Below are 22,022 nucleotides of genomic sequence, written 5' to 3'. Positions count from 1 at the left end.
AGTATCAGAGACGTCGCTAACGATGCAAATGCTTGACTCATGCAGTGACCGAAAACACAGGGAACATATTGAGGGAGGTCCCCTAAAATTCCCTGTCTGTTCGTTTGATACGCCATCGACCCGCTCCATCTTGGCCCATTGTGACGGACATCCTTCCGATCCCGTCCAAAACAGAGTTAAGAAGCGCATCGTCGTCGAAGTAGTTGACCTCCCGTGCAGTACGAAGCGGTATCTTGGAGGAGCGCGTGGGTGAAGGCATGCTTGGTTGCGAGTAAATTGCGGAGGAAAACGACGACTCGGACGGCGCGGCCTGCCGAGATGGCTCCGGCGTATAGATGCTCGGTTGGCCCCGTGCTTCTGAGATTGGAGATTCTCGTCGAAAAGGACGCGGACTTAGCTGTGAATGCATTTCGAAAACTGCAGGAGTGATGTCCCCTCTAGGGTGTCGATTATGTCTGTCGAAGTTCGAAGGAGATCCCGCCGACGATAGCTGGAGCGAGACTGGGGGAGAAGCTGGGGGCGATGGCAGTGGACTGGGATCTGAAAAGGTCTGTGAAGTGACTGGCGGTGGAAATATTGGAGTCTGCGGCTGCGCGGATAAGATGAGTTCGTCTTCTTGAGGCGTGGCCGAGATGTGTGACCCCGACGGTTGTGTGAAATCTCTCGAGCTTCGGGTATCAATGGAATATGCATATAAGTGGTCAGGTTGTATTTCGATGGGTTGAGAAACAGAAGATGGTGACCTTGGGCGCGAACGTGAGCGTGAGGTGTTACGCTGCGTCTGGTCCGAGTCCGAATCTGTGGTTGCTGTGTAGGCTGTGGTTGCGGTGTATGCCGTTGATGTGGAAGATCTCCTGGACCGCCTTGGCAGTCGGGATGCGTTGGGCTGCGGAGGGCGCTCTGTTTCTGAGCCAGGCTGTGACCAGATCATGGCTACGTTCGGTTCGTAGGCTGGCGCGCCATGATCCGGTCGGGCCAGTCATTGCGAAGTGCCCGTGAGGAAAATCTGGGGGAACTTGTGCGTGACCTCGACAACCATGCCATACAGCTTGTAATCAACGTTGTCCCCCAGGTTGACGGAGTTGAGAGCTTTGATGGAGAGATCAGGGTTCACTTTGCCAATGATCTGCGCGCCTCCGTTCTGTGAGAGGTGAGCGTCGCGATTCAGCAGGATGGTCACGGCCCCATCTGAGTTGATCACTGCCTGGTCACCGCGTAACTCTATCACTTGCCCGACGATGCGGACATGACGCCCAATGAAATTGTCCAACAGACGAGCTGTGACACGTGGTGCCTCGATCTGGTCGCTCATTATGCCAAGGACAGTGTCGCTCGGACCTAGGTATTTGCTGAGCGGTTGTGAGCTTGTGGGGGACAAGTTGGACAACTTCGAGGTGTGCCTGAATTTTGTCGATAGGGACTCGGAAGCGTGAGGAAGGGTCAAGTACTTGTGGTTGAGGCTGTGTGTTCCGTGCTAATCCAGTGTGATGTGGTCTAAGGTGCCTTAGATGAGGTCGCTTAGGCTGCAAGGGTTGCGATGGACTTTCTCACGAGGCATTGACCCTGAAATCAACAAAACGGGGCGCGGGGCAGCAACGCAGCAGCGCCTGCCGTTGCGGCAAGCACGGAAAATCCCCTGCACAAGCCACATCACTGGCCACATTTCAGCCACGAATCGCGATCAATGAAGATATCCTGCCAATAGAGCAGGATGAAATTGCCATAAGGTGCGCGGAATTAAATACAATACATGGAAGAGTGCTAGGGCATCAGGAACACTCGGGGCTCATTGCGCAGGTAAAGAGCACCAGCGGCAGCGGGCAGCGTTTGCATGCTGTGGCGCGCGTGGTGTAACTAGGACTGGCTGCAGGTGCAGTCAACGTGTGGGCAGCACAGGTCCGTGAGAGTCAAATCCTACTTGAAAATGCGAATAATGCAAAAAAGAAGATTGTTGTGGAACTTTTCCTTCGAACAATATGGTCAACACAGTTCGAGATTGTACGTAGTATTTGAAAGCGACTGGAAAGGGGAAGCGAAGACCCCAACGAATGCCCGCTGGATGCGGCTCTAATTCGGGATCGTCGAGTTTGATGATCGGAATTGAGTTCAGCTACGTAGTTGAATCCCAAGAAATCCTGTAATTAAGGCCAATTTAGCTTACCTGCATCGAATTGTGTCATGATCGCCCTGGCCAACCTTGCGAAAGGTGATGTAGGGTAAGTCTTTTGCCACCAGGACCTGCGGACCGATCGGACACGGACGGTCCAGTCGGCTGCGCAGGCAAGCAGCCCCGCCCCCGCCCAGCCCAAGACAACCAACGTGCCTTTATATCGTACAGTGTCCGTGATACCGTTATGACAGCTGTTTGCGGACACGGTAGACAGTCATAGCCCGCTGGTTCCATTCTGCTTGCTAACCAACAAAAATCATTGCATACTACGTAATGACACGGATGCCAAGCTCATGGCTTAGGTTTCCGGCTGTTCACAGTGGGGTCGCTATGGCTGTCAACAACTGTCGATGCTGACAAAGTCCACTGTGCTCTGATAGCCTAATGGGCTAGCCGCTGTACTGCACCGTGCCAAGTGGAAACCCCCGGGTATAAGCAGGGCCAAGTCTCGGGGCCTCACGAACGCAGCGACGGACGGGGCACTATCATACCATGTGATTATCACCACTCCGTGAGTCCGTTGGGGGGGAAAAAGGCTCCAAATGAAAAGCGTGATTGAGTTATCCCATCACGATTCTAAAGGCCTGCGTACAGCATGATAAATGCATCGTGACATGATTTGATGGGCCGTCAGCGGCTGAGTATCATCAAGGCGGACCAAACGCTCCGTGTGTTGTCGATGGCTCGATTCGAGCTGTGGTCCCAGTCTACGTGTCTCTAGTGGTGGACAAGGGCGCACAAAAGCCTGCTTGCGCATGCACAGTGCATCTGGGAGCACCTCCCCACCACCGGCAGGCGTCTAGTCTCCGCTACTGCCGTTTCTGCTCCTCTGTAGACTATTCCGTCCACCGTTTGGCGGCCACTGACGAAATGCTCCGAAGTGTGCCTGTTGTTGTTGATGTCCCATGCTACGGAGTACAGTGTCAGTAGAGAAGCCCATGTCCCCGCTGCGAGGATCCTCGATCGTGGACCCCCTGCCTTGAGAAAGTATATGTACAATTGCGTCACGCTGGAGCTTTAGCATCAAACTCTTCTCCCGCAATGCCAGTGAAGGCGAGTGATGTGCCGACGATCGGTCAGAGAAATCGATTTGTGCTGTTCAATGTCCGTAGCTCCGCCAGGTCCAGGCAACTGCATGGCGAGATGCTGGGCAACGGCAGTAACGCAGATAGTTTACGGGGACTGCAGGTCGTGGCTGGTGAACCTAAAGCGGGCTCAGCGTGAACTCTGTTGGCCCCCTGTCTTCCAATAGAAATGTCGCCACACTGAGAGTTCACTGGTGGCTTATCAGTGGCTGAAATGGGCTGCGACTCCAAGCGTGCGCGTGGGCCGGAACCATGCACGCAGTTATCTCTAAACAACATCCAAGCTGCGTGCCTGGAGAGGCGACTTGATCAACATGGGCAAACAGAAATGCCATCATGATACGCATGGAAGAAAAAAAAGGACCAAGCTCGCAATTAGCAAGCCAGCACTGCCTAGGGACTCCAGAATGACATGTTTTTGGCTCGTCAGGTCCATCCCCCATCCACATGCCTCAAGTACCAGGTTTGGCATGTACCGTAGACGGTAGCACAGGCTTGGGTGCTGCCCTCCCATAGGCTCCAGCCCTCATAGGCTGTGATAGCACCCGTACCTGCGGCCCCGCCAAGCGTGTGACGGAAGGAGGGGACTGGATCTGCACCGTGGCCCGTGGCTTGAGCGAGCACTGGCATGCGTAACTGCGACTTATCGATGCATGGGGTGGATGGGCAAATCCTCTTGCGATCTCGATGCTGGTTGCCCTGCCCCCCCGCTGGAGCTTTGCATCTGTCGATAGAAAAGAAAGCTGGCCCCATGACCGCTCCGGAAGACTCTTGATTTTTTTCGGAGGGATTGAAACAAATAAAAATCATTATCAACTCTGCTATATGTACAAGCACTGCCTACGATCTTGTTCTCAATTCCTCGCCCAAGCGTCGTGACCTTGATCGCCCGTTCGCATCACACACACTCTCACTTACAACAGGGACTGGACTGGAGCTACTGCCTTGCCATACCTTGACTTGCCTACACAGTACCTACCCCGCGAGCACCCACCACCGAACACACCACTGGAAGAAGCCGCAGCCAGCCTTCATTCGCGTCCTCCAGCCCTGATTCGCGGTCGCATAGCTCAATCGCCTCCCGCCGTGGTAGCTAAGCTGCTTAGCTCGCCCACACCTCAAAGGGGAATATCGACGCCTGGACTGTTCGATACAGCCAACTGGCTCGTTGCTCTGAGCACACAGACTGTTTTCTGTTGCGGAGAGCCCAGGCCCCTTGTCTGCTGTTGCTTTCTGTCTGAACTTTGTTTGGGAAGGCACGGCCGTGGCGCCATTCCAACCACAAGGAACGGGGTCCATCTAACCAATTTCGTCCGAGTGGCCCGCCGCGTCTACCTGACCCGATCTTACCTTACCTTGTCTCCTTACCTTGCCTAAATCGTAAGTAGGGACCAAGGCGCCACCTTCAAGGGCTCAGCTCGAGCTCATTCTCTGATCCGAAACACTCCTCCCTCTCGCAACAACCTGGCCTTTGACCAAGAGGACATTGAACGACCTTGATCATCCACAGCAGCACGTCTGTCGGAAGCTACACACCAGCAAAGTACATACAACAACCTTTTCGAACCAGCTCCCAGCCCGACCCCTCCGAATCCTCCGCCGGCCGAGCTTCCGCGTCCACGGCGATCAGGCTGCCCCACACAGATCGTCCGAGAGCTAGCTATACACACTTAGAGCGCCAAACAAACAAAGCAGCTGTCGCCAACCAGCATGTCGATCCTCACACAAAACTTTGTCAATATGGACGACTTTATGAACTTCAACACGGACAGCGATGCGTCCATCGTCGACCCGCAGTTGACTATGCAATACCCTGGCCACTTGCACGAGAAGGCGCCAGAGTCGATGAACGTCGATCCTTCAGCTTGGCAAGATGCCATGGATCCCCGTTTTACAAGCTTGGGCGACTCGCAAGACTTCCAACTGAGCCTAGGCCCTGGGGAGAATGGTGGTGTGGCTGAGGCATCAATGGGTTCACCACCAGAAGACGGTGCCCTCGCTGGGAAGGATATCCATACCTCCACCAACGGCAGGGCGGAACGCAAGTCAAGCAATGAATCAGTCCCGTCCCTCTCGTGGGGATCCTCGGACTCCCCTCCCGCAACAACAACCACAACTCGCCAGACTCGACGAAAGACCACCAAGACCACCAAAGCTCGCGAGTCAGAGGCGCGGACCACCAAAGCGCCGGCGGCAAAGAGGCAAAAGACAAAGAAACAGCCCGAGGCGCCCGTTTCTGTGGTCATGTCAGAGGACGATGGCGATCCCAAGCGGAGCAAGTACCTGGAGCGTAACAGGATAGCTGCATCCAAGTGCCGCCAGAAGAAGAAAGCATGGGTCAGTGACCTGGAGACGCAAAAGTCCGAACTCGAAAACACCAACCGCCTACTTCAGCGCGAATGCACAGAGCTCGTGGAGCAAGTCACGCAACTGAAGAACGAGCTCATGGGCCACGCCGGCTGTGCCGATACCAACATTGACGGGTGGCTCGAGACCGAGGCCAAGCGCTTTGTGCAAAGAACCACCAACGATGCGGAGCACCAGCGAGAACGGCGTTTCTCGAGCTGCGGATCCGGCTCTGGGGCGGACCTGAGCTTGAATGGTGAGTTCCATTACGAATACAATATGTAGCTCTCCACTCACATCAGGCAGAGTCGCTATTGCAGCGGCCACCAGGAATGTCGGCAAGCTTCGCAGTATCGCCCGTCATTAAGCATGAGGAAATCAACTACGACCACATGCCCGACAACATGTTCGCTTGAGAAGGGGAGAGAGAAGGTGTGGAAAACTAGGCGCATATGGGGGTCTTGTTGGAATTATGATTTAGCGGGCGTTTTATCTTCTTATGATACCATTGGCAGCCTGCGCGTGCCGTACTGGGTTGCCGAGGGGGGATGGACATCGGAAAAGGCGTTTGACAATCTCATGAATGTAGCGAAGCACGGGGGGGTGTTCGTGGTCCTTCATGACGCGACAGCTTTGCAGGGCCAAAGTGCCCGAAGAAATTGGGGGTTCAAATTTCCAGGAAGGCCTGATAGCCACAACAATGTATCATCTTCACCGAATCTCAATTGCGTGCCAGCTCTGCTCTCAGTGAATTGTGAAGAACTCAGAGCTGGCAGCAAGTACCGGCTAGCGAGAGCACAGGACTTTGAGGGCACGAGTCCGTATGGCATCCAAAAATGATATCGTACACTTCAATAATATGTACATCAAGCCACGCTCTCGCGGACACATACAACAATAGTAATACATGGCCCACTTCCTCGCTACCTCTTGCCAGCCTTGAGCCACTTCCGCCCGTTGGAGACGCCCTTGATCCTCTTGGTGTACTTCCAAAGATGGCGGTACTTGGGGCCCTGTCTCTTGGCCTCCCAGCCCCTGGGCTTGACGGGCTGCTTCATGCTGTGCACCCTCGTGGGCCTGAACTCAATGTCGGCGCCCTCGATGCCGTGGCGACCCATGACGGCGGCGGTGTTGTCGTCCCAGACGGAGCGGAAGATGCTGAAGCCAAAGGGCTTCAGGTTGTACTTGTCACGGATGGACTTGAGGGAGAAGCTGGTCTTGTCCTTGCCGAGGCGGTTGGCGTACTGCTCCTTGAGGGCCTTGGCGTCCAGCGGGCCGTCCTGCTCGAGGACGAAGATGGCGATGCGGTGGTACGGCGAGCCCTTTTGGGAGGTAGGGGGCAGCCATGGGACGGCGAGCTGGTTCTCATCCTTGATCTTGCCGAGGGGGATGGACGACTGCGTCGGGCTCAGGGGAATGTTGGCCGCGACAAAGTGACACTTTTTGGTGTAGCCGTCGGCCTCGACGTTGGGCACGTCGGCGTCGAGGACGACAATGGTGACCAGACGCTCGCCCTTGTCGAAGACCTGGACGTTCAGGCGCGGCGGCGGCTCGCTGACCAGCGAGTCGATGATGGCGCCAGGCTGCGTCTTCTGCTGCCAGAAATACAGCTGGACGTCGGCGGTGGGCTCGAACTTGGGGAGGATGTCGGGCACAATGTTGAACTGCTCGATGCGCTGAGTGATGAGCTTGTGCTGGTAGCTCCTCCAGCGACGCTCGGCGTAGTACCGGTAGATGGGCTTGTTCATGTCGCCCAGGCCGTCCTCGAATCGCTTCTTGACCACGGGGTCGTTGATGTCGGCCTGGATCTTGAGCACCTCGACGTAGCGCTTGAGACTCGCGATGCGGGTGTCCTTCATCGCCTGCCCGCCCTTGAAGTCCTTGGCATCCCTCGACTCGAGGAGCGCGATCTTGGCCAGCTCGGCACGGATGGCGGCCAGTTTCTGCTCGCGGTCGGCGGCGAGAATCTTGCGCGCCTCCTGAAACGCCTGGTACGGCAGCTGCTCAAAGGGCAAGCCGTCAGGGTAGTCGCGGATGGCCATGCGGCGACGGCGGGAGCCGATGGGCATCTGACCCGCCTTCATGAGGGCATTCTCGAACTCGGGGAGGACGGTGTCGGGGTCGAGGTCGGCTGGCGATGGGGTGGTCGCTGGAGGCTCGGTGGTCACCTCTGCTGATATCGACGGCGTGGTGGTGAAAGGTCTGTAGAGCTGTCGTGACAATTGCCTGGCCAGAGGCCTGGCGACCGACTGACAGCGCGACATTGTGACGGGGTCGTCCCTTTTTCGAAAAGGGGATGGATGACTGGCTGATGGAGGTCGTCAATGGATGGTGTTGAAGGCAAGGCAAGAAAAAGTTCGGGTGCATGCGACGATGACCCACTTTTCCAGTCGGGGCCTGGCGCGCCGACATTGCCAGACTCTCCTGGAGGAGGCCAATTTTTAACCTCGAGAGATCTCGTCATCAGAAGCACCTCCACCGAACGGCAATCCCGACAAAGATGGCTGCAAAGGGCATTGGATGCCTTTCAGAGGCCATGGGCGCATTGAGGCTTGCCTCAAAGGTATGTCAGACGAGCTGCCCAAGCGGATCAATGTGATGGTACTGACATGGTTTCGGCAGCCCTCGCATCTCAAGACCATCACCAGGTCCATGGCCACGACCACCGAGGCCTCGACGGCCAATATCACACGCTCAGTCGATACCCAGACCATTCTCAACTCATGGCATCCCTGTATGCTCCCGTGACCCCGTGATCGAGGGAGGCTCCCATATTCTAACGCCTGCAGCATCCTCTGTCCCTGTGACAATCCACGCCTTCCCCAGCCTTGAACCCACATCTCTCGAGCAGTTTGCCGTCGAACACCTCTACCTCCCCATGCGCCGCGATATCCTCCATCTTGCCGTCGTGTACGAAGGCGACAATACCCGCCTCGGTACGGCACGTGCTTTGACGCGCGCTGAGGTCCGGGGCTCGACGCGCAAAGTACGTCCTCAAAAGGGCACGGGCCGCGCTCGTCTCGGTAGCAGTAGGAGTCCCTCCCTCCGCGGTGGAGGCAAAGCCCACGGTCCCAGGCAGAGGGACTTTGGCACCAAGCTGAACCGCAAGGTCTACGACAAGGCGTGGCGCACGGCGCTGAGCTATCGCTATCGGAGGGGCGAGCTGATCGTGACGGAGGATGGCATGGACATGGCGTACCCCGAGGAATTCGAGTTGACCCCGGCGGACAAGCTCAAGTTCGGCTTAAGGGAGCGCTATCTCGCCAAGTATATGCGCGAGGCCCTCATGGGGCTAGGACTCGGCAAGCCGGACGGACGAACCCTCTTTGTCACCGAGGACAGGCGGACAAAGCTGTTTGAGGCGATGGAGTACGCCGGTCCCTCCGAGGGCCGGGCTTTGGATATGGAAGATGTGGACGTCAAGGACCTCCTGGAGACGGGCAAGGTTGTCATGGAGAGGAGTGTGCTCAAGGAGCTGATCAAGCAGCACGAGAGTGATCTGGTGTCCAAGGTGGTCATCAACGGCTTCGCGCCTGCTGGACCGCAAAGCGGAGTCAAGGTGCTGGGCGCTTAGATATAGACTCCCTGTTGTATCATCATGTACAATTGTAAACAAGGTGCTTTCTTTGCTGGTTGGGGTATCTAATCTATATCCTCGGGGTTGGTATACACAAAAAGACACTATGAACACATCTGCATTACAGCTGGCCTCCGACAGCTCGTACAATCCACATGGCGATACGGACATGCATGCCCACTCTCCTGTCATTCCGTGCGAAGTCATCCTGCGTCACGGCCTTGGTGTGATCCTGCAGCCATCTCTGCTCCTCGCCCAGCCTCTTCTTCAGCTGCTCGCTGCGCGTCACGACAAGAGCGCCGACCTCCAGATCGAGCGAGTAGCTGCGCTTGGTGTAGTTGGAGCTGCCTACGATACACATGGCCGGGTTCACGTCGCCTGGAAGCGTAACCCAGAGTCCTTTGGCGTGATACGTCCAGCCACCGGGCTGTCCGACGGTGCCCTTGCGCCACTCCTTGAGCGAGATGTCGTTCGCACGGCCATTGCTCTGTACTGCTGTGAGAAAGCGCCTCGCTAGCAGCGTGTACGCGTCTGGTAACAGTCCCGACACGCCGGGAGATTTGTAGAACCCGTTGGCTTCGGGCGCGGCGGTGATGACGGTGTTGGTGCGCGCTGAGGAGGCCGTGTTCAGGAGCAGCTTCGTCAGTGACGGGGCGGGATTGAAATAGCCAGCCGTAAATGTCCAGGACGAGTCACGATAGGTCGGTTCGGCCAAGGTCTTGAGAATATGCGTGATGGAGGGGAGCTCAGTGGACACGTCTGGTTTCATGACTTGCGACATTTGCGCCAGCATGTACACTCGCGTATCGGCCACTTGAGTTGTACCCTTGACGGCTCCCGCGGTAGGCTGAATAAGGGGCTTCAGTGTCGCGGTGGTGCTCTCGACAAATGCCTTGGGTTCGGTCAACGGTGAGGGCGCCGTGTTGGTCGCGGGCCAGTCAAGCGTGAAGCCCGAAGGCTGTTCGTTAGAGGGGGTGACCTTGAAGCTGAAGTTGCTGACGGCTTCGTGAATCCGCCAGAAGTGGCCTGTGATCTCCGCGGAGGAGAAAAGATGGTATCGATCTTGGCGATTCGTAAAGTAGTCGTCCGACAGGTTGGCCCCCGACATGATGATCTCGTCGTCGACTCCGTAGAGCTTCATGTGCTGCAAGCCCCAGCCCTCGTTGATCCTCTTGGGCACGATCTTTTTGCGCAGCCCCGTCAGATTGGGCGTGTGGTACATCCTGATTTCGACCCTGTCCTCCCCGAATTCGTCGACAAGAGGCGCGAGAAGGGATGCGCATGATGCTCTGGGCGCCTCGCGTGTGCCTCGGAGGGCATCAGTCAAGATGCTGAGTTTGAGATTGGGGTTTTGACGGAGCGCATCACGGAGAGTGGTGATGAGTTCGAGCTCCTTCTTTCCAATGTATAGCGTCGACAGGAAAATACGCTTCTTCGCATTGCGAATGCGATCCTACTGAATTAGTCGTTGCTCGTCCCTCAGAAGCGTCTTGGCGTACCTTGAGCGTGCCATAGAACTCGGCCGGCGTCTGGATGATCTCTACTTGATCCCCTTGTATGTCGAAATACGGCGACAGGCGATCCAATTCCGTCACGAATGGTGCCAGAATATCAGGGGCTGCTCCTCCGGCCTTTGCTGCCGCCGGGGTAGGTCCTTGACTACTGCTGTATCTGCGACATTGCGTCCTGGTCGCGCTCGGTATTCTCGGTCTGCTAATCGCACCGGCCCGGGTCCTCCCTGTGCATCGAGCACAGCTTCGCGCGAACATTTGAAAATAGTGTGCTTTGCTGCTAACATCATGGCCCTTGCTCGATCCACGGCGCGTTTCAAGGTGGTCGATCCAGCAAATTAATTCAGCCGAGGATCTTCCGGTCTCGGCACGCACCTCGACAGACCCGACCATCAACGTCAGGTCTTTCCTCCAGGGATAGCGACGTCAATTGATCAACCACTGTCACCATGTCGACCATCACTCGTACCCTGCGCAATTTGCGCAAGGTCGGCTTCAAGGACTACGTTATGCAGATGGTGGTACGTGTCCCCGAACCTCCCTCGCGCGCAGCCCCCGAACAGCGGCCCTAATTGAACGATACAGTACATTGGCGACACCAAGGCTGGCACTCTCATCGGCACCGATCGCGCTGGCAACAAATTCTTCGAGAACAACGAGGAGCTCCCGCTCCGTACCCGCTGGGTCGAGTACGCCAAGCACGACTACGACGCCGCCCAGATCGAGCCTGGCTGGCACGCGTGGATGAGCTACCTGGTCGACAAGCCCCCCGTGGGGGACAAGCTGCTCCAGACCGGTGGACGCCCATTTGAGCCGACGATGCCGAAGCCCAACTTCACAATGACCCCGGGAGCGTTCAAGACATATAGCACGTAAGCCTACCCGCTCCCAGCGAGCGACATGACGGAGGGACGACATAGAGAGCACGCTAACGCGACATGCAGAACCAAGTCGAAGCTTACACCGTGGCAGCCAGTTGCTGCGCAGAGGTCGTAGGGAGTCTAGGTGGATGTGTACATATGAACATGGGGAGCGATTCAACCGTGGATTAGAAAGGAATCAAATTTCAATTCAGGCAAGTGTTGTCCATGGGAGCGTGAAGAACATGACATGAGAGAACGTGTATCCACCGGTGTTCCTTCCAGCAGACATCTCGAAACGACGATATATACGGGGTGGACATGTCTAGAGCTTGCTTTCTACGGCGGTCTTGATCGCTTGGGGCTGGTCAGCAAGGGTGCAACAGTGGGACTCGTTTGAACTTACCATCGCAAGACACCTTTGCGTCGCCAAACAGCATCTTGGCGTTGTCCATGTAGAACATGGGGTTCGGGACGTCGGCTAGGGTACATTAGCAGGCTTCTTCCAGGGGACGAGGTGATCAGGGGGGTACACACCGTATCCGCTTCCCAGGCTTCTCTTCATAATGACAACCTGCTTGGCCTTCCACGCGTGCAGGACAGGCATGCCCTCAATCGAGCTGCCCTTCTCCATCGCGATCGGGTTGACGGTGTCATTGGCGCCAATGACCACCGCCAAGTCGGTCTCCGGGAAGTCGTCGTTGATCTCGTCCATCTCCAGGACAATATCGTACGGCACGCTCGCCTCGGCAAGCAGGACGTTGCACTGCCCGGGCATGCGACCCGCGACAGGGTGAATGGCGAAACGAACGGTGATACCCTTCTTTCGTAGCATCGCGACAATCTCGGAAATGGCATACTGCGCCTTGGCAACCGCCATGCCGTAGCCCACGATGAAGATGACAGACTCACTCTGCAGCAATGCGTCGGACAGGTCATCGACAGAGGTCTGAGTGACCTGTCCTTGAGGCTTGTACTCCTGCACTTGCGTCGGTGCGCTCATACCGCCAAAGAGGACGTTGGTCAGAGAGCGGTTCATGGCGACACACATGATATACGAAAGGATGGAGCCTGACACGCCAATCAAAGCGCCAACGCTGGTGAGAAGAGGATTGTCGAGCATGAATCCCTCTGCTACGAGAGCGAAGCCGCTGTACGCGTTGAGCACGGTGATGACAACGGCTGGAAAGGTCAGTCAGGTCATTCCAGGAACGAAGCGTTGATCGCTACTTACGCATGTCTGCACCGCCAATGGCGGCGGTGGTAGTGTAGCCCTTGATGAAACTCAGTAGAGTACTTCCCGCAAGGGCACCGGCGGCTATGAGGGGACTCCCAGGCGCCATGGTCACGAATGCACCCATGGTCGCTGCATTGGCCGTGAGAAGACTGCCGTTCAGAAGATGCTTCCCCGGGATGTTGACTGGCTTGGACCTCATGCGGCCAGCGAGCTTGAGGAACGCAATGATGGACCCGGTAAATGTAATGCCGCCTGCGATCTCGTCAGCGCGCTACAAAGGGTAAGGAAGAAGGATATAATCTCACCTATCACGACGCCAAGATATGCAGTCACCATGTGCAGTGTCGAAGGGTCAGAGATGTGCGCCATAACACTGCCGATACTGGTCAAAACCGCAGCCAGACCAACGACAGAATGCAATGCCGCGACTGTCTGCGGTAGATCGGTCGGCGTGATGCGCTTGCCAATGAGGAAGCCGGCCAGCGTTCCCAGACTGGCCAGCACGCCAAACTGAGTCAACACCTCGGGCGAAAAGCCAGCTGCGAAAAGACTGGCCAGCACGCCCGAGCCGACGCCCAGCATGCCGAGCATGTTGCCCATGCGCGCGGTGGTCTGCGAAGCGAGACCGGTGAGGGAGCCGATGCAGAGGACGGTGCTCGCGAGATAGCCTGCCTGCACGAGACCGGCAGCACCAGTCGACGCTGCAGCAAGGAAACCACCTCCAAACACGGTCGCTGGAATCGCATACAGCCAGGGATACTCCGGGGGGTCGGTGGCACCTGTCACGCAGATGTTAGCCACTGGAGCGAAGATACTAAGATTCAGATGATGAACTCACGCTTAAACATGTCCAGCATGCGCTTGGTGACGACGAAGCCTCCACCAACGTTGACAAATGCGAGCAGCACACTCAAGGCACCGAATGTCTGCGGGATGGTCTCGGGCATGTACCCTCCTCCGAGGATGAACAAACCACCAATACCAACCATACCAGAGATGGCGTTCGTCACGCTCATCAGAGGTGAGTGAAGCGCAGGCTGGACGCCCCAGACGACACGATATCCAATCAGAGAGGCCAGCGCGAAGGTGAAGGCGTTGCCCATGAACAATGGACTCGTGTACTTGCCCAGCGCGAGCACTGTGCCCATGCCGCCCGTGACGGCGGCGACTTCGCGTGACACTTTCTGGAACGGCGTGATGGCCTTCACCTCCGCCTTGGCCTCAGCAGGTGCAGGTTGCGCAGGTGCCGGCGGTGGGGGAGCAGGGCGCGCAGCAGGGGGCAGGACCTCGCCTTCTTGCGTGACAATGGCACCTCGGACTACTTCGTCAGACAGGTCGATGCCAAACTCCTTTTCCTTGGGTGTCATGGACAAGAGAAACTTGGTGATGTTGTTGGAATACAAGGTGGACGACTGGGTCGGCAGACGCGAGGGCAGATCAGTGTAGCCGATGATCTTGACCTCCTTGTACTTGGCGAGCTCGTTCTTGACAGTAGCCTCGCAGTTGCCACCAGCCTCGGCGGCCAGGTCGACGACGACGCTGCCGGGCTTCATCACGTCGAGGGCCTCCTTCTTGATGAGCTTAGGCGCGGGTTTACCGGGGATGAGAGCCGTGGTGATGATGATGTCGACCTCTTTGGCCTGTTCCTTGAAGAGCTTCATCTCGGCATCGATGAATTCCTTGCTCATCTCCTTGGCGTAGCCGCCCGCGCCAGAGCCGTCTTCCTTGAGTTCGACCTCGACGAACTCGGCACCTAGCGACTGGACCTGCTCGCGCGTGGCGGGACGAGTGTCGAACCCCCTGACCACGGCACCGAGGCGACGCGCGGTGGCTATGGCGCTCAGCCCGGCCACGCCAGCACCAATGACCAAGACTTTACACGGTGGGATCTTGCCAGCCGCCGTCACCTGGCCCGTCAGGAACCGGCCAAAGTTGTTGGAGGCCTCGAGCACGGCCTTGTAGCCGGCAATGTTGGCCATGGAGCTCAGCGCGTCAAAGACCTGCGCCCTCGATATTCTGGGGATCATGTCCATGGCGAAGCTTGTGGCGCCCCTGGCGGCAATGGCGTCCACGAGCTCCTTGTTCTGCGCCGGCTGGAGGAACGAGATGATCGTCTGCTTCGCTTTGATGCTGTCAATTTCTTCTTTGGCGGGGCTGCGGACTTTGAGCACAATGTCGGCTGATGACCAGACACCAGACGCATCGTCGACGAGCGTGGCACCGGCTGTCTCGTAGGCTTCGTCAAGGAACTCGGCCTGGGTACCAGCACCGCGTTGGATGAGGACCTTGGAGTAGCCCTTTTTGAGCAAGAGCGCGACATTCTGCGGTGTCAGCGCAACACGGCGCTCCCCTGGGAATATCTCGGTGGGGACGCCGATGGTGAGGTTTGCAAAGGGTGTCGTGGGCGGGATGACAGCGGATGCTTCAGTCGCAAATGGTCGCACGGAAGGCGGCGGCAGATGAATCACTGAGGTGTCGCGTGACCTGCCCGACGTCTTGATAACCGTTGGACTATAGACATGGCGGGACGACGAGGAAAGTGTGTTGTGCCATTGTTTTGCTTGAGTGCCCAGCAACGGCTTCGTGCCTATGAACCGGGTCAGCATGGTGCTCATGCCGCATGCATATTGAATAGCCTTACCGTGCAAGGACCGTCTCCCGAGTCGCAACGAAGACAGGCAGCTGAGCTCGGCAGCTAGAGGACGCAGCGAAGTTGACGCCATTGCTAGGGTTTCTCAGAGCACCCTCATCTGAATGACGGATGTTGTGGTACGTGAGACGAGACGGGCTCTCGCATAGGGAGAAAAGCCACCCCGAGATCTCGAGTTGATGAATGGCAGAACGAAGCGCCGCTAAATCCAAAGAGACGCGGATGGCTTGCAGCAAAGAACAAAGTCAAAAGCGCCCATGAATGAGCCTTTGGAGAAGGGGGACAGAGCGGAGATATGAGAGGGCGGGAGGGAAAATGAGGGGAAGAGGTCGTGGGATGATACAAATCCAGCCAGCTCCAATGGCCCGAGACGCCGAGAGCTCACACACACACCTACCTTTAGGCTACTGTCGCATCGACACTGCATGTGAGCGCGAGTCGCAAAGGGTCAGTCACGTCTTGACTGTGGGGGATTGGCGCTAAAAGCTGGGGAGAGCGGGGGTGAAGCTGCCGCAGTGTGGAGAGATCGAATACGTAGGCCCGGCCGGATGTAGCGCTCATGCAGGCAGTGGCTATTGCGGGGTCTTGCTATTGAGCTGCTGCTTTGGGATATCTGTTAAACGTGAGTCTTTCCTGCAGAATGGCAGCCCTGGTTGCATGGGAAGTGGAAGGCTGACGCGGTCTTGGGTTGTTGCTGGTCTGTCGAAAAATACCCTACCCTATAGAGGCAAGCAGCTACTTGGCTTGGTTTGGTAGTGACACGGCCGACGGGGTCCTAAATACATGTCGGATGATGATCCAAGAAATTGTATTCAATCTCAAGGACTAATAAGTTGTTTCTGTTCGACACTCCTTACTTTTCTTTCTCAATTTGGTACTTGCATAGTTCCAGCCGCAATTTTTTAAACCACCATTGCTAGGCTGTTCAATGTCACGAGACAGCTATCTAGTTATCTTGATTTCAAGTGCTCTCTCCGCAGAAGCTCTCACAGCTTACTCAAGAAAAGATTCACGAGTCCTCAAATCCTCAAATTCGAAGCTGCTACACCACGTTCAGTAGACGTCGTCGCAACCGTAGGGTATTCTGAAGGGATCTGGAGGGGCCCCGCCAAACGACCCCTCCAACAAATTTCCAACACATGTCTGTCGGCAAGCGTACCCGCAAGTTGAAGTTGAACACCTCCAACTTCACATCACCTCCAGTTCAAGTTTGTACCACCAATTCCTCCCTCCCGAGCGCGACGAGGATAAACGTGCAGCATGTCTGAAGAAACGAATGCACCGACCGAGCGCGGTCCCACGATCATCAATGTCGGCACGCGCAACTCGCCCCTCGCCATGGCTCAAGCTGAGCTTGTGGTCGCCACTCTGCAGGCTCAGTTCCCCGAGTATACCTTCCCCATCCACGGTATGACGACGACCGGCGATCGAGACCAGAAGACTGCTCTCTACAACTTTGGCGGCAAGGCGCTGTGGACCTCGCAGCTAGAGGAGAGGCTGGTCGCCAATGAGTTGGACATGGTGGTGCACTGCCTAAAGGACATGCCCACGGCTCTGCCCGAGGGCTGCGTCATTGGTGCCATCACCACGCGCGAGGACCCCCGCGACACGCTCGTCCTCAAAAAGGAACTCATCGAGAGCAAGGGCTACAAGTGTCTTGCCGACCTGCCAGATGGCAGTGTGATCGGCACGAGCAGTATCCGCCGCATCGCACAGCTGCGACGCCACTATCCGAACCTCCACTTCAAGGACCACAGAGGCAACATTCACACGCGCCTCAGGAAACTCGAGGAAGACCCTGAGCTTTCGGGTATCATTCTTGCCGCAGCAGGCCTGCAGCGTATGAAGCTCGATGCGCACATCTCGCAGTTCCTCGACCTGGACAATGGGGGTATATTGTACGCCGTTGGACAGGGTGCGCTGGCCGTGGAGTGCCGCGCGGGGGACGAGCGTGTCCTCAATGTGCTGGGTAGCTTGGAAGAAGAAAAGGCGAAACTGGGCTGTCTGGTGGAGAGGAGTCTGATGCGGACACTCGAAGGTGGATGCAGCGTCCCAATTGGCGTCGAGACCAAGTGGATTGAAGACAAACTACGAGTACGCGCTACCGTGGTCAGCGTTGATGGAAAAGAGTGCGTGGACGCCGAGATGCTGGAAGGTGTATCGTCGCCAGAGGCGGCCGAAGAATACGGGCAGCGGGTTGCGCTGAACCTCGTGGAGCGTGGTGCCGGCAAGATTCTGGATGCGATCAATGCGAAGAGGCCGGCTCCTGGTACTGCGTAAAAGGCAGGCAGGTCGCCATTACCGAGACAAGATTACGAAGTAATGAACACATGGGTGATATGTGTCTGAATCGTATTGATCCGCCACTGGTGCCTTTATGTAGTATATTCCCCAAAACCAACATTTACTCGTCGCCTGCAGCAAATGTCTTGTACGCCTCGGCGTCCATCAGAGCCTCCACTTGCTGCGCACCCGCCTCGTCGACCTCGACCTTGGCGACCCAGCCGCCACCGTGGCTGTCGTCCTCGGGCACCTTGTTGATCGTGCTGGGCTTCTCCTCGAGCAGCTTGTTGACAGAGACGATCTTGAGGCGCACGGGGGCGTTGATGTCGGAGGCCGACTTGACCGACTCGACGGCGCCGATGCCGTCACCCTGCTCGATCCAGGACCCGGACTCCTCGGGGAGCTCGACGTAGACAACATCACCCAATTGCTCGGCTGCGTACTCGGAGATGCCGACGACACCGGTCTTCTGGTCGGCGGAGAGGTCAATCCATTCGTGGTCCTTTGTGTACTTGCGCAGGGCAGCTGCAGAACGGTCAATCAGTGCACAATTCACCACCTGGATCTCAGGGCAAACATACTCATCCGCGTGGTCGAAAATGTTCGGAAGGCAGTCCGCGCCGTCGTAGGGGTGGCGCGAGGGGCCAGGCGCATAGCCACGGGGCGGAGGGAGCGAGAGATGGAGGCCATGGTGTCGTCCTTTGCGATGGAAAAGAAATTGAGGGGAGAGGGTTCTTGTTGTCGTTGGTACGAATGAATTGATATCGTCCGAGATAACATCATACGCCGGTCAACGGCCGACCGAATGCGTGCAGCTGTCGTGGTTAGTCAGCAAAAGCCGACGAAAGCCACGCAGAGCTTCGGCTGACAGCCGAGCCGGTGAGTGGCCAATGGTGTTCGCTGGGTTCTCCCCAGTTTTGACGGAATTGAACTCTCACCTTGTCCGTACTTTGCACAGCTTCCTCGGAACAATCCAGATAGGCATTGTTTGACGGAAGGGATGGGCGCCATGGAGATGGCTACGCGATGTGGTTCGATGAGGGTATATCGCCAAGCTGAACTCGTAGTGTGCGGACCTGGACGACAGTGCAAGACAATGCCTTGTTTGTCTTCGATTTGTCTCGAAGCTGTAATTGTGGCTGGCTAAGCGTCCACGTATTAAGGTTCATGCTATCTGTTTCTATGGATACGATACTCCATGGCATCGGCGCTTTGAACAGGCTTCGCTGAACCAACAAACAAGGAATCACCTGTGCTCTGAGGCTGGCAAAGTAAAGATGGGCGATAGTCATTCTTACTGTCTCACCACGACCTCACTAGCCATTGGTAAGAGTCAAGACATAAGACATGCACGTCGCTCAGCTGCTGCAGTGGACCTTTGTCGTGAGCACGAGAACTGGAGCCTCTCGAGACTGGACACGACAAAAGGGCAGCGATAGTAGCGGGCAAACGCACGCGCATTCTGTGCTCCAGTCGTTTGTTTGTGAGCCGTCAGCAAACGCCAAACTGTCGCGAACCTGGTCGATGACCTGCTTAGGCGTCTCTGTGTTCAGCTGGTGTTCGACTGGTCTGCAAAGCCAACCAGACAGTGCAATTGGAGATGAATGAAAGTGTAGCGTGGTCTTGAACTACGGATAGAAGTAGGGAAGTAATTAATATATCCCATTACAGTGAACGTCCTGTGCAGCAACTGCTATCCCTGCTTGAAGGCCCTGGGCCAGCCGCGTCCCACTTGCATTCTGACTCCACCTTACCTTACGCCGAGCCTCGTTGTGCCTTTCCGTCATCACCGCCCCTCCTTGAAACTTCTCACAGACCTAGGTCACAATTGTATCGCATCTCGCGCCTTCCAAAACCGTTGTCTCGTGTCGGCGAATACACATCTCCCGACTTGGAGCTCTCGTGTCCCTCACGCTCGCTCGCGCAGCCTCCAGCTGCCCCCCTTTCCAAGCTAATGCTCCTCGCGCGTTGACCTCGACCTTCCTGCTTGCGTCCGAACAACCACATCTCTCGATCTATCCCCTCCACAACCGCCAAACTGGATCCCTCAACGAGCCCTGCGGCAGACCCTCCGGTCGCCGCATTTCCACAGGAAGAGACCGTCGTCCACGCTGTGGAGATGGACCCTCCCCAGCAGCACCAGGAATTCCACCCACAGCCTCAGGCAGGTCCTAACGAGACCGCCCCCAGCGGCCTTGACGCTTCACCACATATTGAAACTCTATCCGAGGGGTTCCGTCACAGCCAAAGTCAGTCATTAGACCAAGGATTGGCCAACGTGGCCCACGAGGACAGCCCTCGACCCGAAGACGACACTGCGTCTGCTGCCGCATCTCCTCGTTACACACCTGCAGCGGTGTCGAGCGCACCTTCACTTTCGCGGCCGGCCAGCGGCTCCTCGAATCCTGTGCAGTCGTCGCACCACAACCAGCAACAGAACGAGCAAGCAAATGGGCGGAATCATGTGGTGATCAAGGTCGGCATGGTGGGCGATGCACAGATTGGCAAGACATCGTTGATGGTCAAATACGTCGAGGGAAGCTGGGATGAGGACTACATCCAGACACTGGGCGTCAACTTTATGGAGAAGACAATCTCCATCCGCAACACGGAGATCACCTTCTCCATTTGGGATCTGGGTGGTCAGAGAGAGTTTGTCAACATGCTCCCTCTCGTGTGTAACGACGCCGTCGCGATCCTGTTCATGTTCGACTTGACGAGGAAAAGCACACTCAACAGCATCAAGGAGTGGTATCGTCAGGGGCGCGGCTTCAACAAGACCGCCATTCCGATCTTGGTCGGAACCAAGTATGACCATTTCGTCAACTTTCCTCCGCAGGATCAGGAGGAAATCTCGAACCAGGTGGGTTTTATCGAAAGCGTGGAAGTGATCTAGCTGACCTCTGCAGGCTCGACGATTTGCCAAAGCCATGCGCGCGGCTCTCATTTTCTCCAGCACCAGCCACAGCATCAACGTGCAAAAGGTGGGCCATCCGATTCTAGCAGCCGTACCGGACTAACAACTTCGTTTCTGTAGATCTTCAAGATTGTGCTTGCAAAAGCTTTCGACCTGAAGTGCACGATCCCAGAAATCGAGAACGTTGGCGAGCCGTTGCTCCTGTACCAGTCTGCGTGATGGATCGCAGGATGCAGATCCACGCGACACCACGCGAGCGCCTGCCCGCACACGTCATTTCCGAGCATCACATGTATTTCACTTCTTCGTTTCCTTTGTTACAGCTGGCCTTACCTTTTGACACGATATTTTGGTCATCACAGCAATACATGTCTGTTCTACTATGCGAGAGGATGGAGAAAAGGCGGTGGACCACATGGGGTGCCACCAGTGGAGGCAACGGACGTCCGGCGCTGTGCTACTATTTGATTTGATTCGGTTCCGGGGTTCGGCTTGATGCCAGAACGGGGCAATATGGGGCTTCTACACACCGACAACACTATTGTAATGGAAGCACACACCTTCACGGTTTACTCAGGGAAAGCATGGTCAGGGATGCTGGCGTACATCTCTGTCCACGGGGCATCATCTAGACATGCAGACAGCCAGGCAGACAGATACGAATGAAGAGCAATAGTGAAACATGATATCTCAGTCAAAGTGCTGGACTGGAGGGTACATTGGTTTAAATACAGTCCTGGCCGACTGACTCCAAGGGCATGGGAAGAAGGGCTTTGTTGTTTTCACAATGGCGCAGGCCTTCGTCATGAGCAGTCTAAGAAGAACACAATGCTCGGCGCCTTAACAAGGAGAAAACACACAAAGTGTCATCGCCCGGTACCACTGCTTTTGTCATTCTAACAAAGACACGCTCCATTTGAGGAATCGGGAGTCCGAGGCTCAAATGACCTGACTTGGTTCTCTTTCTGATAAAGGATACCGTCTTTGGACAGTGCAAAGCGTTACATGGATTCACAAAGGCCAAGTCCCGGCACGCAGAGGAGTATAGTAGCAACGTTCTATTTTGTCAAATTTATTGGAAACCAGCACACACTAGCAAGCTCTTGAGCCTTCAACTGACGCTTCTAGTTATATTCTTACCTCTGGCGCTACGCGACCACCAGCACTACGACCAAGCAAAACGCAGCCTAATTTGTTCATCCGTGTTGAATCAGAGAACCGTCGGGGCCCCCTTTATGTTGAGAGAAAGGGGGCCCAGTCTGCCGTCAAAAGATAACCCCGATCAAAAGGCGCCAGCTGGAATGGCCACAGCATCACGATTGTCACTCGACACACTATTAGGATAGGGGGCCTGCTGTGTTCCGGACGTGTTGGCATGGTCATCGC

The 22,022-nt window shown here is 56.3% G+C and overlaps 11 protein-coding genes across 11 annotated transcripts; 6 read left to right on the top strand and 5 right to left on the bottom strand.

Moving 5' to 3' along the window:
* Window positions 1-979: 979 nt before the first annotated feature.
* F5Z01DRAFT_625067 (replication factor A protein 3) lies at window positions 980-1,312 on the bottom strand (the record flags this gene model as incomplete). Its single annotated transcript, XM_046261401.1, has 1 exon — window positions 980-1,312. The coding sequence occupies one exon, from the start codon at window positions 1,310-1,312 to the stop codon at window positions 980-982; it is 333 nt and encodes a 110-aa protein (XP_046116804.1).
* Window positions 1,313-4,965: 3,653 nt separating this feature from the next.
* F5Z01DRAFT_638041 (uncharacterized protein) lies at window positions 4,966-6,017 on the top strand (the record flags this gene model as incomplete). Its single annotated transcript, XM_046262332.1, has 2 exons — window positions 4,966-5,857; window positions 5,887-6,017. The coding sequence occupies 2 exons, from the start codon at window positions 4,966-4,968 to the stop codon at window positions 6,015-6,017; spliced, it is 1,023 nt and encodes a 340-aa protein (XP_046116803.1).
* Window positions 6,018-6,205: 188 nt separating this feature from the next.
* Window positions 6,206-8,172, bottom strand: F5Z01DRAFT_189268 (phosphatidylethanolamine-binding protein). The gene has a single exon (XM_046257994.1). It carries the CDS (start codon window positions 7,863-7,865, stop codon window positions 6,525-6,527), a length of 1,341 nt encoding a protein of 446 aa, XP_046116802.1. The 5' UTR covers window positions 7,866-8,172; the 3' UTR covers window positions 6,206-6,524.
* Window positions 8,049-9,293, top strand: F5Z01DRAFT_659714 (ribosomal protein L4 domain-containing protein). Its single transcript, XM_046263791.1, has 3 exons — window positions 8,049-8,164; window positions 8,224-8,335; window positions 8,391-9,293. The coding sequence occupies exons 1-3, from the start codon at window positions 8,102-8,104 to the stop codon at window positions 9,173-9,175; spliced, it is 960 nt and encodes a 319-aa protein (XP_046116801.1). The 5' UTR covers window positions 8,049-8,101; the 3' UTR covers window positions 9,176-9,293.
* Window positions 9,294-10,969, bottom strand: F5Z01DRAFT_751692 (uncharacterized protein). Its single transcript, XM_046267057.1, has 2 exons — window positions 10,678-10,969; window positions 9,294-10,631 (listed from the first exon to the last, which is right to left on the bottom strand). The coding sequence occupies exons 1-2, from the start codon at window positions 10,945-10,947 to the stop codon at window positions 9,300-9,302; spliced, it is 1,602 nt and encodes a 533-aa protein (XP_046116800.1). The 5' UTR covers window positions 10,948-10,969; the 3' UTR covers window positions 9,294-9,299.
* Window positions 10,970-11,138: 169 nt separating this feature from the next.
* Window positions 11,139-11,685, top strand: F5Z01DRAFT_675674 (NADH ubiquinone oxidoreductase subunit NDUFA12-domain-containing protein; the record flags this gene model as incomplete). Its single annotated transcript, XM_046265177.1, has 3 exons — window positions 11,139-11,210; window positions 11,275-11,561; window positions 11,634-11,685. 3 exons carry the CDS (start codon window positions 11,139-11,141, stop codon window positions 11,683-11,685), a joined length of 411 nt encoding a protein of 136 aa, XP_046116799.1.
* Window positions 11,686-11,917: 232 nt separating this feature from the next.
* Window positions 11,918-15,509, bottom strand: F5Z01DRAFT_624918 (NAD(P) transhydrogenase precursor; the record flags this gene model as incomplete). The annotated part of the gene is made up of 5 exons (XM_046261395.1): window positions 11,918-12,030; window positions 12,087-12,731; window positions 12,784-13,045; window positions 13,099-13,565; window positions 13,625-15,509. The coding sequence occupies 5 exons, from the start codon at window positions 15,507-15,509 to the stop codon at window positions 11,918-11,920; spliced, it is 3,372 nt and encodes a 1,123-aa protein (XP_046116798.1).
* A 1,187-nt stretch (window positions 15,510-16,696) lies between these two features.
* On the top strand, window positions 16,697-17,716 carry F5Z01DRAFT_625062 (porphobilinogen deaminase, dipyromethane cofactor binding domain-containing protein; the record flags this gene model as incomplete). The annotated part of the gene is made up of 1 exon (XM_046261400.1): window positions 16,697-17,716. The coding sequence occupies one exon, from the start codon at window positions 16,697-16,699 to the stop codon at window positions 17,714-17,716; it is 1,020 nt and encodes a 339-aa protein (XP_046116797.1).
* Window positions 17,717-17,840: 124 nt separating this feature from the next.
* Window positions 17,841-18,409, bottom strand: F5Z01DRAFT_638034 (glycine cleavage H-protein-domain-containing protein; the record flags this gene model as incomplete). Its single annotated transcript, XM_046262331.1, has 2 exons — window positions 17,841-18,244; window positions 18,301-18,409. 2 exons carry the CDS (start codon window positions 18,407-18,409, stop codon window positions 17,841-17,843), a joined length of 513 nt encoding a protein of 170 aa, XP_046116796.1.
* Window positions 18,410-18,898: 489 nt separating this feature from the next.
* F5Z01DRAFT_189318 (uncharacterized protein) lies at window positions 18,899-19,394 on the top strand. The gene has a single exon (XM_046257995.1). The coding sequence runs from the start codon at window positions 19,067-19,069 to the stop codon at window positions 19,325-19,327; it is 261 nt and encodes an 86-aa protein (XP_046116795.1). The 5' UTR covers window positions 18,899-19,066; the 3' UTR covers window positions 19,328-19,394.
* A 362-nt stretch (window positions 19,395-19,756) lies between these two features.
* F5Z01DRAFT_189235 (putative GTP binding protein) lies at window positions 19,757-21,028 on the top strand. Its single transcript, XM_046257993.1, has 4 exons — window positions 19,757-20,582; window positions 20,629-20,703; window positions 20,757-20,928; window positions 20,999-21,028. The coding sequence occupies exons 1-3, from the start codon at window positions 19,839-19,841 to the stop codon at window positions 20,853-20,855; spliced, it is 918 nt and encodes a 305-aa protein (XP_046116794.1). The 5' UTR covers window positions 19,757-19,838; the 3' UTR covers window positions 20,856-20,928; window positions 20,999-21,028.
* The last annotated feature ends 994 nt before the right edge of the window (window positions 21,029-22,022 follow it).

Source organism: Emericellopsis atlantica (assembly GCF_019669845.1).
Source record: "Emericellopsis atlantica unplaced genomic scaffold F5Z01scaffold_19, whole genome shotgun sequence".
In the NCBI taxonomy this organism is placed as follows: domain Eukaryota; kingdom Fungi; phylum Ascomycota; class Sordariomycetes; order Hypocreales; family Bionectriaceae; genus Emericellopsis; species Emericellopsis atlantica.
This window is presented reverse-complemented; position numbering and strand designations above follow the sequence as displayed.

What these genes read in the sequence shown, in the direction of transcription:
- F5Z01DRAFT_189268 (XM_046257994.1), bottom strand. Translation starts at nt 7,865, where the DNA reads ATGTCGCGCTGTCAGTCGGTCGCCAGGCCTCTGGCCAGGCAATTGTCA.
- F5Z01DRAFT_659714 (XM_046263791.1), top strand. Translation starts at nt 8,102, where the DNA reads ATGGCTGCAAAGGGCATTGGATGCCTTTCAGAGGCCATGGGCGCATTG. An exon ending in CATTGAGGCTTGCCTCAAAG is followed by an intron (nt 8,165 to 8,223) that starts GTATGTCAGACG and finishes TGGTTTCGGCAG; the next exon opens with CCCTCGCATCTCAAGACCAT. An exon ending in TCTCAACTCATGGCATCCCT is followed by an intron (nt 8,336 to 8,390) that starts GTATGCTCCCGT and finishes TAACGCCTGCAG; the next exon opens with CATCCTCTGTCCCTGTGACA.
- F5Z01DRAFT_751692 (XM_046267057.1), bottom strand. Translation starts at nt 10,947, where the DNA reads ATGTTCGCGCGAAGCTGTGCTCGATGCACAGGGAGGACCCGGGCCGGT. An exon ending in AGTTCTATGGCACGCTCAAG is followed by an intron (nt 10,632 to 10,677) that starts GTACGCCAAGAC and finishes CTAATTCAGTAG; the next exon opens with GATCGCATTCGCAATGCGAA.
- F5Z01DRAFT_189318 (XM_046257995.1), top strand. Translation starts at nt 19,067, where the DNA reads ATGCACGTCGCTCAGCTGCTGCAGTGGACCTTTGTCGTGAGCACGAGA.
- F5Z01DRAFT_189235 (XM_046257993.1), top strand. Translation starts at nt 19,839, where the DNA reads ATGGACCCTCCCCAGCAGCACCAGGAATTCCACCCACAGCCTCAGGCA. An exon ending in AGGAGGAAATCTCGAACCAG is followed by an intron (nt 20,583 to 20,628) that starts GTGGGTTTTATC and finishes TGACCTCTGCAG; the next exon opens with GCTCGACGATTTGCCAAAGC. An exon ending in ACAGCATCAACGTGCAAAAG is followed by an intron (nt 20,704 to 20,756) that starts GTGGGCCATCCG and finishes TCGTTTCTGTAG; the next exon opens with ATCTTCAAGATTGTGCTTGC.